The following is a 13,553-nucleotide window of genomic DNA, read 5'->3' as shown; positions in this document are numbered from 1 at the left end:
ATCAGTGAGTATATGCAAATTAACTGTCAACCAAGATGGCGGCCGGCAGCCAGGCACTGAAGTGAGAATATGCTAAGTGTTCAACCAGTTGCTATGACGCACAGTGACCACCAGGGAGCAGACGCTCCAACTGGTAGGTTAGCTTGCTGCTGGGGTCCAGCCAATTGGGACTGGGCGACATGGGCCAGACATACCCTGGAGCTGTCCCGCAGTCCCTCCCCAATCATGCATCAGTGGGGTCCTTCAGCCTGGCCTGCGCCCTCTTGCAATCCAGGATGTTGGGCTGCTGGTTTCAACCCGATCCCTGCAAGCCAGGCCGAGGGACCCCACCTGCTGGAGGGGGCTCCGCTAACTCTGCAGGTGCCCTTCAAGCCCCGGTGCCAACCCAGGTGCTGCTGGCTGGGGAGGAACCACAGAAGGGCTCCAAGGCGTGTCTGGCCCATCTCACCCAGTCCCAATCGGCTGGACCCCAGCAGCAAGCTAACCTACTGGTCGGAGCATCTGCCCCCTGGTAGTCAGTGTGCGTCATAGTGACCCTTAGGCCAGCCAGTGTGGCTAAGTGGATAGAGTGTCAGTCTATGGAATGAAGGGTCCTGGGTTTGATTCTGGTCAAGGGCACATACCTCGGTTGCAGGCTCCTCCCCGGCCCAGGCCCTGGTGAGGGCTCATGCAGGAGGCAACCTATCAATGTGATTCTCTCACATCAATGTTTCTCTCTGTCTTTCCCTCTGTCTTCCACTCTATCTAAAAAAAACCAATAGAAAAATATCCTCGAGTGAGGATTAAGAAAAAAAAAAAAGAAAGGTCCCTTATATTCCTATTTTTCTAAAAGTTTTTATAATGATAAAATGCTGACTTTTATGGAATGTTTTTTCTATATCAAGCAGATCATGTGGTTTTCTCCTTTAAAATGTTAAAATGTTAAACTATGTTAATTAACTATAATAAAAAATAATCATGTATCCCTGAGCCTTGCCCAAGATTTATTATTTTTATATACTTACTAGAGGCCTGGTGCACAAAATTTATGTGGGGGGGGGGGGAGGATGGAAGAGAGGGGGCTTAGCCTGGCCTGGACTCTTGGAATTCGGGACCCCTCAGGGGATATCCGACTCACAATCTGGGACCACTGGCTCCTAACCACTTGCCTGCCTGCTTGCCTGATCGCCCCTAACCACCTCTGCCTTGGCTCCCACCACCGCAGCTTCGTCTGGAAGGACATCTGGAATGATGTCCGGAAGGTCATTTGACTGTCTGGTCTAATTAGCATATTATGCTTTTATTAGTATAGATAATTCATATTTATGTTTTCAAAACCTTTCACTAGATTTGTGTAGCAGCAAGGAAAATACATCACTTGCATCTCCTTTTTCAAGGAGCATAATTGACCGACAGCCCCAACTGATGGAGGAATACCTATGGGGCTTTGCAGTAGATTTCATCTCACTCACAGCACTTCAATTTTGAGTGCACAGATCACTTCCTAGTTGGCCACTGACTTGTTTCAGCCCAGAGGTACATACTCAGAGGGTGCTACAGCCTCCCAGATCTAGCTCGGTGGTCTTCAGAGTACACTGCTGTAAGTTCTTTGTCAAGGACCTAAAATCCTGTCCAAGGACACAGGTCCACAGGAGCTACCTCAACAAGTATGAAGTGCCTCTGCCACTTTAATAAAAGCTCTCTGTGGTAGTGGGGAGCCAGCCTGTCCCTGGACTTTGGACATATTTTCAGGTTGTAATGATGTAAAGCATATATACATTTTATTTCCTCTGCCAATCCAATGTCAGAGAGAGCCCTCTGTACCAGACACAGTGAACGGAACCAAAACTGATCTGCAACATTGAGTCCTCAGTTCTATACCTTCTCCATGTTAAACACTCTTTCTCGTTTTTTCCCTTTAAATGAACAGCAGAAAGTTCCTTAATCTGACCACTGCTCCAGCATGCAATAGCCAAAACCACACTGCTATGACAATCCCCTGTGCTCCTTTATCTCTCCATCTTGATTTCTTATTCCTACTGATCCGCAGGCCACCCGCTTTCACTCCCTCCTGACAGTCACTTCCCTGGTGATCTATGCCTTACCCAGCCAGGTTCTCCTCAGTATTTCCAGTCACTCCAGCCCACATCCCTGTTCACGGAGCAGCACGGGCAGCTTCTATATTTTATTTCTGACCCCGTGAGAAGGAAGCAGAGGGAGTTGTACAGCAATGTCCTGAGCCTTCACATTCACTCACATTCAGACTCATCCAGAGCAAGTTCCAATCATGGTAAGTGCCCTTACAGGTGTACCACTTTATGTCATATTGTTACTGTACCTTCCCTATGTTTAGATATATTCAGATAAAAAATACTCTTGTGGTCCTAACCAGTTTGGCTCAGTGGATAGAGCGCCAGCCTGTGGACTGAAGGGTCCCAGGTTTGACTCCGGTCAAGGGCATGTACCTTAGTTGCGGGCACATCCCCAGTAGGAGGTGTGCAGGAGGCAGCTGATTGATGTTTCTAACTCTCTATCCCTCTCCCTTCCTCTCTGTAAAAAATCAATAAAATATATTTTAAAAAATACTCTTGTGTTACAATTGCCTACAGCATTCAGTACAGTAACATGATGTACAGGTTTGTAGCCTGGGAGAAATAGGCTGTAACATGTGGCCTAGGTGTGGTAGGCTATGCCATCTAGGTTTACCTAAGTTACTCTACGATGTTCACAAAATGACAAAATAGCCTAAGGACACATATCTCAGAATGAATCCTCATAACTGAGCGACGTATGACTGTAGCTGGTTTCCTCATAAGAAGAGATTAGCTAAGGAAAGAAACCTCACAAGAAACCGTCCCTGCTAGACTCGTTGATCTTGGACATCTAGCCCCCAGAACTGTGAGAAAAATGAATGTTTGTTGTTTGCTCTACCCAGTTTGTAGCATTTTGTAAGGCAGCCCAAGAGGAAGAAGGCAGACACCTTAACTGAAGTCCAGCGGGTTGGAGAGAGGGAGAGCCTTCTTGCAGGCATAGTGTCTGCTCTATCCTTGCTTGCAAGAAGGAGTAAAAGCTGGTGTCCTCCCAGCTCCCCTCCCTCTCCTCACCCATCCCCCTTCACTGAACACATTTCCTCCCTCAGTCTCACAACCTCAGAAAAGAGATTTAGTTTCCTGGTGCCTTTGTCAGAGGCTGGTCATGGGAAGGTGGATCTTAAGTTAGGCATATTATAACTAAAAAACACACTTGTCTCACTCACCAGCCACCTCTTCCAGCTGTCACTACTATGAGAAAACATAGCAAGACTCAATTTTCACATTATTTCCATGGACTTCATGGTCTCCTTGGTAACTTCTTTCAGACTTATACTTTATGTCGTCATTTCCTTCTCCTCACACCCTACTTTATTTTATCTCCTTTAATCTTGGCTAATGTTATATATAAAAGAACCGAGCATCAATCTTTGCTTCACCATAGGTGGTGAGAACATAGTTTCTTTTTATTTGTTTTTCTAAACAGAAGATAAGGAAAATGCTAATAGTATAATGAAAGATAAAAATAAAAAAAGACTTAAATAGATTTGAATTCCTATGAGCTGGGCCACTTTGAGGTTCCTCATTAAGGGCTAATTTCTGAGAGTCACAGATAAGGGAGGCCAGCTCATCCTTTCCATTTCAGGGAGGCCGATTTAGAAAGAGCTGCAAGATTTTTTTAAGGGTGGGGAGCCCACTCAAAATATATAAGCAGAACTGGTCATCATGGTTCATTTGCCCTGAGAAAAACACACCAAAAAACAAAACCCTATAGCTTCAATTGAAAATAATAATAATAAAAGGTCATGTGCTTGAAGAAAACCAACACAGGCTGGTGTCTTCCCTGGATGAGCCTCCTAAGCCAAAGGCAGGAAGAAATAGAAGAAGAGATGGGGTAAGTGAGGTTAGGAGATGGAGGGGAATATGGTGAGAATAGCTAGAGAACAGAAAACAAAACCAAATAGAAAAAGTACCGTAAGGGCCCAAAGACCTGGATATTTGCTCTAGCGATGCTGCTCATGCCTTTCAACATGTCAGCTGTTCACAGATGGAGGGTGAGGGGCTGGGGGGACACACTAAGGATTGCCAGGATGACTCTCCTTCCCTGCAAGGGTAGGATGACCGGAGAGCTTTTGACCAAGCTGGTACACGTGTGAGTCTGAAAGGGGACACTGTTAATAAGCAAGCATAGACCCTGTCCACCCTAAGGGAACTAGGATGGGCAGTCACCCACCAGGGGTCACTACCAGGCCCATTCTTTCTTTACTCACCCAGTGTCTGCAGTAACAAAAACCATGAAACACGCAGCTAACATCACTGAGCACAATGCCTGGCACGTAGGTGGGCTTTGCGCGAACTATTTCACTATTTCCCTCATTGACTCCTGAGAAAGATAGACATAAACACCTAAAAACTACAAGTGCCGACCACATCATTCCTGGAGGAGGGGGCACAATAGTAATATAGTAAATTGGGACTTGGAGAATCCAGAAAATTTCCTGAAGGAGTTTCCCATCAGAAAAACACAATCTGCCTTTACAACTTCATTGCTCTCAGGTAATACCCTCCCCTCTTCTTTTTTATTTTTATTTATTTTTATTTATTTTTATTTTTTTTTACAGAGAGGAAGGGAGAGGGATAGAGAGTTAGAAACATCGATGAGAGAGAAACATTGATCAGCTGCCTCCTGCACACCCCCTACTGGGGATGTGCCCGCAACCAAGGTACATGCCCTTGACCGGAATCGAACCTGGGACCCTTGAGTCCGCAGGTCGACACTCTATCCATTGAGCCAAACCGGTTAGGGCTCTTCTTTTTTAATTTTTATTTAAATGTATTGATTTTTTTAGAGAGAGGAATGGAGAGAGAGAGAGAGGGAGGAGAGAGACATCAATTTGTTGTTCCACTCATTGATGCATGCCTTGGTTGATTCTTGTATGTTCCCTGACTGGAGATTGGACCTGAGACAACACTCTCACCAACTGTGCTACCTGGCCAGGGCCCCCCTAACCTGTACCCGTTCCTATAGCCTGCTCATGTTGCATGGTCTAGCGACAGATTGTCATGACCGTACTTCATTGTCCTTGCTTCAAGGGGTGAAAGTTTATTACACTTACAGTTAGCATCATTTCACCATCTGACTCACATGGATTAGTCTCATCTCCCAGATGAAAAGGTAAGGATTTTCCCTTACTTTGTGTCAGCATTGTTCCCCACCTGCAAAGGTCTTTAAGAATATCCACCTATAGGTAAATATAGATTTAGGTATCCTTTATATAGATGCACACACAGAAAAGCTGGGCAGTTTCATGTGGAAACTTGAACTTGTCCCCTTTCTTTGCATCTTGCTAATGGAAGATGAAGCCCCAGTATCCTGCCTATTGTCCTATGCTTTAACTCCTGCAAGTGGAATTTGTGCTACTCATTTGCTACATATACCAAAAAAAGATTTTCATTTTAGTCAAAGTTTTCAATTTTAGGAAGTCTATTTGTTAGAACTGAAATTACGCAAGGGTATGGACCCAGCTGGAATCATACTATGAAAAGAGCTGTTGTAAATTTTGTACGTTATTTTATTACTAGAGGCCTGGTGCACAAAATTCGTGCATGGGGGAGGGGGGGTCCCTCAGCCCAGCCTGCACCCTCTCCAATCTGGGACCCCTTGGGGGATGTCTGACTGCTGGCTCCTAACCACTTGCCTGCCTGCCTGACTACTACTAACTACTCTGCCTGCCAGCCTGATAGCCCCCTAACTGCTCCCCTGCCAGCCTGATTGATGCCTAACTGCTCCCCTGCCGGCATGATTGTCCCCAACTGGCCCTCCCCTACCGGCCCAATTGCCTCCAACTGCCCTCCCCTGCCAGCTTGATTGCCCCCAACTGCCTTTCCCTTGTGGGGCTGAGGGGACTGGGCAACTCCAGCTGGATGAGGCAGGGCTGAGGGGACTGGGTGCTGCCATCTTGTGGCTGTGGGCGCCACCATCTTGTGAGGGTGTGGCAGTCAATTAGCATATTCCCTCTTTATTGGCTGTGGGCACCACCATCTTGTGAGAGCATGATGGTCACTTAGCATATTCCCTTTATTAGATAGGATGTATCATCTATAATAATAAAAGGGTAATATGCTAAGTAGACTGTACGTCTTTCGGATCAGGGCCCGAGAGAAGCCGGTGCCGGTAGCTGGGGGAAGGAAGGCCTACTCTTGCACAAATTTCCATGCATCAGGCCTCTAGTCTATATATATAAAAGCCTAATATGCTAAGTGTCCGACCATTTGACCAGTCACTATGATGCACACTGACCACCAGGGGACAGATGCTCCAACTGGTAGGTTAGCTTGCTGCTGGGGTCCGGCAGATCAGGACTGGGACTAAGCGGGCGAAATGAGCCAGACATGCCTGGAGCCCTCCCTCGGTTCCTCCCCCGCCCCAATCAACCTGGCACCAGTGGGGTCCCTTAGCCTGGCTGCCCTCTTAATCCAGGACCCCTCAGGGGATATTGGAGGCCTGATCCCCTCAGGCCAGGCCTCTAGTTTATTTAGAAAAAAAAATGAAGTGAAGTCTACCTAAATAACCAATTAAGGGCTACATCTCAAGCATAAATAAGTTGAATTTATTGAGTTAACCTAAACTTGATTTTTGTGTCAAATTAACCAATAGGACCAAATATTTTTTTAACTAAAACATAGTCTCATAAAATTGAGAGAAGCTATTATTAAATAAGACACCAAAAGAGTTTTTTAAAGATTTATTGAAGCAGAAACAGATTGGTCAGATAACTTGTTGGAAAAAAGCAGTTTTAATGGTATACAAAAATACTTCTTAAAAAGTATTCTAGCACAAGCCTTCTTCATAAACTAGGTTATGTTGTAAACTTTTTTCTAATTCTCTTAAAAGTGTTGGTTCTTAAGAACTAGAGCTTATTCTTATTCCAAATCTATCTTGCGCTCCTGAAAAACTGCAGAAAGGCACTTGAAAGCTGTTTCTTTAAGATATGGATTTCCTTTTTATTCTTGCTGGTAATATGTTGCAGCACTGAGTGCCTGCAATATTCACTCCAGATCATCGTGATGCTGAGTTTCATTGATGACCTGTTAAAAAAGATAAAATTCAAATAAAATATAATACTACATGCCAAAGATTAAATTACTCCATTAAGCATGACAAAGAAAAACCCTACTAATTATATGTAATTTATTGGGGAAGCTGGAAGGTTATGTTGGTTCTGCATGACCAGGATTACAACTGGGGGTGGAGGGTGCAGGGGGACAGATACTATGTAAACCGCTCTTCACCCATAAGCAAACTAAGTAGCCAATGGAATATCATGACTGAAAAACAACATTTTAAAAAGGCCTGTTTTTATGAGGAAGGATGCTGTAATAATTCTATGCAGCAAAGTTTAAAAACAATTATAACATATTTTAAGTTTGTGTACAAGGGAAGATTATATGAGGATTATAATCACTTTGGACCATTTCTTTCCTGGCACAGAGCTGACATGAAAAGGACTTGATCACATGGCATGTCCTTGTGTTGTATAAGAGGGCCTAGGAGTGTTTAGGGAAGGCGGTGTGTCCAGGATCACGACATTGGTAATCTAATGCAACAGTTCATAAAGCTAGTCTAGGAAGTGACTTAAGGAAGCTGTACTCCCATTTTAAATTAAGGACCATAGAAAAATCACTAATTGGAAGACAGTTATCTGCCTTTCAGATCCAGGAGCCAAATACTTAGTTGGCTGTATATAGTGCTGGAAGAAGGGGCCAATTCTCTTTCTAGTTGGCACCAGTGAAACAGAAACCTCCCAAATCAGCGGGCTGTATCTGAGCTAGACTTATTGATTTAAAAGAAGATCAGCGCCTGAGATTAATCCAATTTTGATTTGAAGATACCAACCTGTCCATCTCTAGTTTCAACTGTCTTAATCAGAAGTGTCCTTTTTGAGTGGGTGTCCACCAGAGGGAGTGAATCCAGATTGGTTTCTGAATAAGAAAAATTGGCCCAACATGAGTAAAAATTAAATATTAACAAGACAAGTAACCATTTTCCCCAAAGAATTATCGTTTTTGTTCACAACTGTTTAAAGCACTACTCCCAAAATAATTCTAAAGACCATCACCTATTTTAAAACCCAGTCTGACAGCACTGGAGCGTCAGGATGAGATAAACTACTGCAGTATATGCGCCAGCAGGGGCAAGTCAGCCGAGTTTGCACAGAAGGTAAGACAGTAGTTGGGTTTGAAAATAGGATGTTTTCTAGAACTTTCTCTGGTATGGCATTTTTCAAGTGTCATTTTTAAAACAAGTGTTTTATAAAGAGCATGGTTACAAGTTACTGAAATTACTCATAAATAGCAATCAAATGCTTACCTCTCAGGTTCAGGGAAGCAAAAGTGGGAAGAGGCAGAGAAATCCTGTGAAAGATAAAGAAAAACAGTGAAATGTTTGAAAAATAACTCAAACGACAAGGAATAAATTTATACACTTGTAGTTTTCATCAAATAAGAAAATGTACTCATGTGTTTCATAAGTGAGGGATTTGCTTCAGAAGCATTTACCCCTGATTAATCTCAGTACATTTAAATGCTTTACCCCAAGCATTTTCTGCACAGGGGCGTGAGCTGGAGGCCTTACAGAGTGAGAAAAGCATTGGCTTTCAGAGAATCATAGCTTCAAATCCCAGCTCTGCTACTGATTCACTGACTAGGGTGAGTTGCTCAATCTCTTTGAACCTAAGGTTCTTTATAAAAAGTGCTAAGTAAGCAGCCACCTTGAAGAAATGCTCTAAAGAGGATATGAGATACAATATGTAAAGCGAGTGGCATACGGCCAAGCAAATGGCAGCTGCTAATTCACACGCACTCGACCTTGGTCCATACCTGCTCTCCTCGCCTTCCAGCAGCTTCCTGTAGGTGGCAATCTCAATGTCCAGAGCCATCTTAACATTCAGCAGGTCTTGGTATTCACGAAGGTGACGAGCCATTTCTTCCTTCATGTTCTGGATCTCATCCTGCAGGCGGCCGATAGTGTCTTGGTACTTAGCAGCTTCAACAGCAAAGTTCTCTTCCATCTCACGCATCTGGCGTTCCAGAGACTCGTTCTGCAGGAGGTGAGAAAGGCTTCCACTGTTACTTTCCAGAAAAACCCTGCTGTTCCCAAAACCATTTGCAGACCACTTGCAACCATTTCCCTTAGTGGCAAATGGCAAACACTTCGATGTTAGGTAAAGAATACAATTGCCAAGTCCCTCCTTAATAGCAGTCATAACGTAAGCTAAAACTTACAGATCTCAAGTGCTTTTTGGATCTGTCTTAACAACTCATTTTCTTTGGATGAAAATATATATTTTTCTTCGTTGGGAGTTTTGTTCAGATGCCACTATGAGCTTGGTCAATTGAATGGGTCCAAATGGGCCATTTCCCCTCTTTTATTGTGTGTGATACTCACAGTTCCTTTAAGGGCATCCACTTCGCAGGTGAGGGACTGCACCTGTCTCCGGTACTCATTTGACTCTTGCTTCGCCTGGCGCAGGGCATCATTGTTCCGGTTAGCAGCCTCGGAGAGGTCAGCAAACTGTCAGGAAGGAAAGAGAAATGTAGATCACCCAGGCAACTCGATTCTAAGATTCTACCTTACCTGAGCAAATGAGAAAGCTTAAAGGTCGCAAACAAACAAAGGCATAACACAAACCGAACTTTCTATTTTAAGTTCAAATCTCAGTGTCTGCCAAAATATGTCTAAATTTCTGTTTTGGACCATTCATTTTGTTCACTAGATTCCACAAATAAGTGAGACCATGTGAGAATGACATACCTTGATGTGGGGTTGAGAGGAGAGGGGAAGGGGGGGATGGGAGATATCTATAATACTGTCAACAATAAAAAAATATATTTAAAAATGAAAAGAATAATTACGTCTTGGAAACCAGAGAAAAAGTAATGGAATGCTGACGTCGATAGTTTCAAGTAGAAATTCATGCTATTACCCTCATTTTAAAAGTGTGGAGGTCAAGGGCGTGGTGTAGGGTTTACTCAGAATTAGAATCAGAGAAGAGTAAAAGGAAGGGAGTCTGCTGTGGGCGGAGAGGCTGGAGCAACAAATACACCTTGGCCTTGAAGTTAGGGCCTGCTTTCTGACTGGAGCTACAGGGCGTGAACACAGTGCGTTTCTTCTGTTCCATACCTTGGACTTGTACCATTCCTCAGCCTCCTGAAGGTTCTTGGCAGCTACGCTTTCGTACTGCTGCCGGACGTCATGCAAGGCAGCGGTGAGGTCAGGCTTGGAGACATCCACATCGATCTGGACATGCTGCTCCTGAATCTGGGCCTGAAGCTCATGGATCTCCTAAGGAAAAGCAAAAAGAACAGACAGCAGGTCAGCCATGTGGAGGATGGGAACAGCTTCCCTCATGTTCATTCACGGAAAGCGACTCCACTTACCTCATCGTGGAGTTTCTTCAAAAAGGCAATCTCTTCTTGCAAGGATTCCACTTTACGCTCAAGGTCAAGACGTGCCAAAGAAGCATTGTCCACATCCTATTTCAAAGAGGAAAGATGGGACATGAAGCATGATAAAGTCTATGGCTTATCTAATTTATTCATTCTTATTAATCACATGAGCTTATTGTCTTTATCATAAAAATGGTGTTGACAAACTTATGACCTTCGAATAACTATAAATCACCAAGTGCCAATATACTATGTTTTCTTCTCATTAACAAATTTGAACTGGGACCCACTATGTTATATCAAGGTAGCTAATAGAAAATTTAAAAATAAATAAATGTATGCCAACATGGTAAACTGTACTCCATGAATTGTTACTGAATCTACATTATACCAGTGAAGTGCTTTTTTTAAATCTAGAAAAATCAATGCCATCGTATTAATATTATGGAATAACATCAAGACAGGTGTTCACCAGGTCTCATACTTTAATACATGAGTCCATACAGAACAGAAATTCCTGCTTCAAAAGTTTTAGTGTATACCTGAGCTCTTTTTTCCTCCACTCAAATCACCTAAAACATCATTATGATCCAAAACAAATGTGTAGTCATTTGGCATTCAGGTTACAAGGCTAGATTTATACTCCAATTTAGGATGGGCAAAAGCAAAGATGCAGGATAGGCAAATCAGGAAAGAAATGTAACTCTGAACTGTATTTGCTTTGCTTTCTCTGATGGACCTTCTTTTCCTGAAACTCCCCCGTCTCCTCCTTCCTATAAGGGTGTGTCCATCCTTTTCACTTAGCACCGTGCCTGTCAATTCAGTTGCTTAGCTTGTTTCAGAATGACTAGTCAAAACGCTTACCTATAACGAAACTACTGTCTGTGTAGAATTCTTGCTGCTCTGGCTCTCCACCTGAGTTTTCACCATTTGATAACTGCTACATTCCAAATCAGAATATATAATTTTGCAACTCAGATTTTATTTCCCCTCAAGGGAATGTCATGAGGATTTTTTATACCTCTTGTCTTATAAGCAATTCTATTTGCAGTACAGTTTATAGCCTTACATTCTTAAAATGTTGAGACACTTCTATCACCTTCATGAAAAGTGAATGAGGAATAGGTGATGATAAAAAAAAATGAGGCTGGGGAAAAAATTCTTTTTTGCTTGTTGTTAAACTCTAAAAGATGATATAAAAGATAATTTTACTAGCCTCTATAAAAAAGTGCAACGTGACACTTCATTAAAGAGAATATGGGAAATGTTACCTGATCCCTAAATAGACCTTTTATACTAATATTGTTTTATATTAACTCGCTTCTCTACGGAAAACTTTAACAGATGTAATGATCACACACTGATGTATTTAAGTTAATTTGGCAAATGTATTTCTGCTTCAAATGTTATTCTAGACTTTGCATGTGAGAGCGCTGTTATACCCAATCCCAATAAGTGTTCAGGAGAATAAAACTGTGCTGGCAACTCTTTCTGCTTTTGGATTTCAATTTTAAGTTAAAAAATTCTTTAAGTCCATCTTAATTTGGAGGAAAAAAATCACCCTTTAATTAAACTTCCATTCTTCAGCTTTAGGGTTAATTTTTATTTATGAAGAGAATACTAAGGACCCAATAATACAAGGACTCAATAAAAAAAGGCCTTTCCAAACGTGAGGCATGACTGTAGCTTTAAGAACTTTTCACATCACATACTTCACAAGTCTGGGCCAGATATTAGATAGCGGATGTTAGCAAATACTTGTGTCCAATTAGAACTGTGCTTACATCATTACATATTCAATAAGAATGTAGCCTGTTGCAAAGCTTCTCTTAGGAACACAAAGACTCCTATTATTTCTCTTCAGAACCACCACACTAGCCAGAAGGTCTCTTTCTACATTCCATAAGGCAGCCCAGAGAAACCATTAATACCTTTCAGCCAGGGCACAGATGGCTCCTTTTCACCCTTATTAGATCACAAAATAGTTGTGCATAACGATACTTCCATCTAACTTTACTGCCACAATAGAACCTAAAACTTGTTGGCTTAATGCCAGTTTAACTAAAGTTTCTTATGCTCCAACACGGTTACATTTTTAACTACAGGGCAGAATTGCGATTTTTGTGGCCTTGTAAAGTTAGCTAACTTAGCAAACAGCAATCTAACTCAACTTGTAACTGTTCGAAATCAGAATATCTATGTGTTCCAAAATTGAAACGGCAAAAAAAATTTTTTTGTAAGAAATTTGGAAACAAAGTAAAAATTTAAAGATTTATTTATGTCCTAAGGGACAGTTTAAATCCTCCAAGGGTTTTTTTATCTGGAGAGGCACCAATCTGGCCTTTCTGCCACTAGGGGGCCTTGCGCACAGACGTGTGAAGTTTTACATTATTTAGACTTGGGGTAATTAAGTTTTAGAATTGCCCGCGGCCGTGGGTTCGTGGGGGAGGGGGGGGGTCCGGTAGTTGCGAGTGGGAGAGGATTTACAAACCTGTCGGAAAGACTGGAGGGTGCCCTCGGCTTCCTCTCTCTGAAGCATCTCCTCCTGCAACCTGAAACAGTTGCACATTAACCAAAGGGGAACTGGGAAACCGCGAGGGGCGGGGCGGCCACACCCAACCACCGCGTCGCGGCTCCGCCAGACAAAAGTTGGTGCGCCACCTCTGCAGGCTGCCAGCGAGCGACTGCGGTGTGAGAACTGCCATTCTCCGCAAGTTTAGCGGGACTTGGACCGCGGCGCGGCAAAGCAATCACGGTCGCCGCACGGACCTGCCAGTAGAATGCCGCCCCTCCACCCCCGAGAAGCCTGGGCAGCCCTTTGTTTCTCTTGCTGCACAGCCATCCCTTCCTCCCACCTCCGCCCAGGGCTGGCAGCCCGCCAGAAGGGGCCAGGGAACTCCAAAAGTTTGCAGATGTCACGCTCACAGTTTGCAAGGGCCATCCACTCTAAAGTGGTAGTTTCAAGAAATCTGTAACTTGAAAAGGGCGCTCTTAGGCAATGAGGGGGAGGGGGAGAGGGGAAACGCTAGTTGCAACTGCTGGGCTCTGGGTGGGGCTGCGCCACCGCAAGCACAGCTCCCTCCCCGGCCACCCCCC

At 43.4% G+C, this 13,553-nt stretch overlaps 1 protein-coding gene across 1 annotated transcript in view; it reads right to left on the bottom strand.

The window, feature by feature from the left end:
* Positions 1-6,739: 6,739 nt before the first annotated feature.
* VIM (vimentin) overlaps positions 6,740-13,553 on the bottom strand; it is a 7,605-nt gene continuing 791 nt past the window's right edge. The window contains 8 exon segments of the mRNA XM_005856726.2: positions 6,740-7,097; positions 7,906-7,991; positions 8,380-8,423; positions 8,889-9,109; positions 9,457-9,582; positions 10,192-10,353; positions 10,449-10,544; positions 12,949-13,009. Of these exon segments, the coding sequence (XP_005856788.1) occupies positions 7,059-7,097; positions 7,906-7,991; positions 8,380-8,423; positions 8,889-9,109; positions 9,457-9,582; positions 10,192-10,353; positions 10,449-10,544; positions 12,949-13,009 (835 nt within the window). The 3' untranslated portion in view covers positions 6,740-7,058.

Source organism: Myotis brandtii, unplaced genomic scaffold (assembly GCF_000412655.1).
Source record: "Myotis brandtii unplaced genomic scaffold, ASM41265v1 scaffold1042, whole genome shotgun sequence".
Taxonomy (NCBI): Eukaryota; Metazoa; Chordata; class Mammalia; order Chiroptera; family Vespertilionidae; genus Myotis; species Myotis brandtii.
This window is presented reverse-complemented; position numbering and strand designations above follow the sequence as displayed.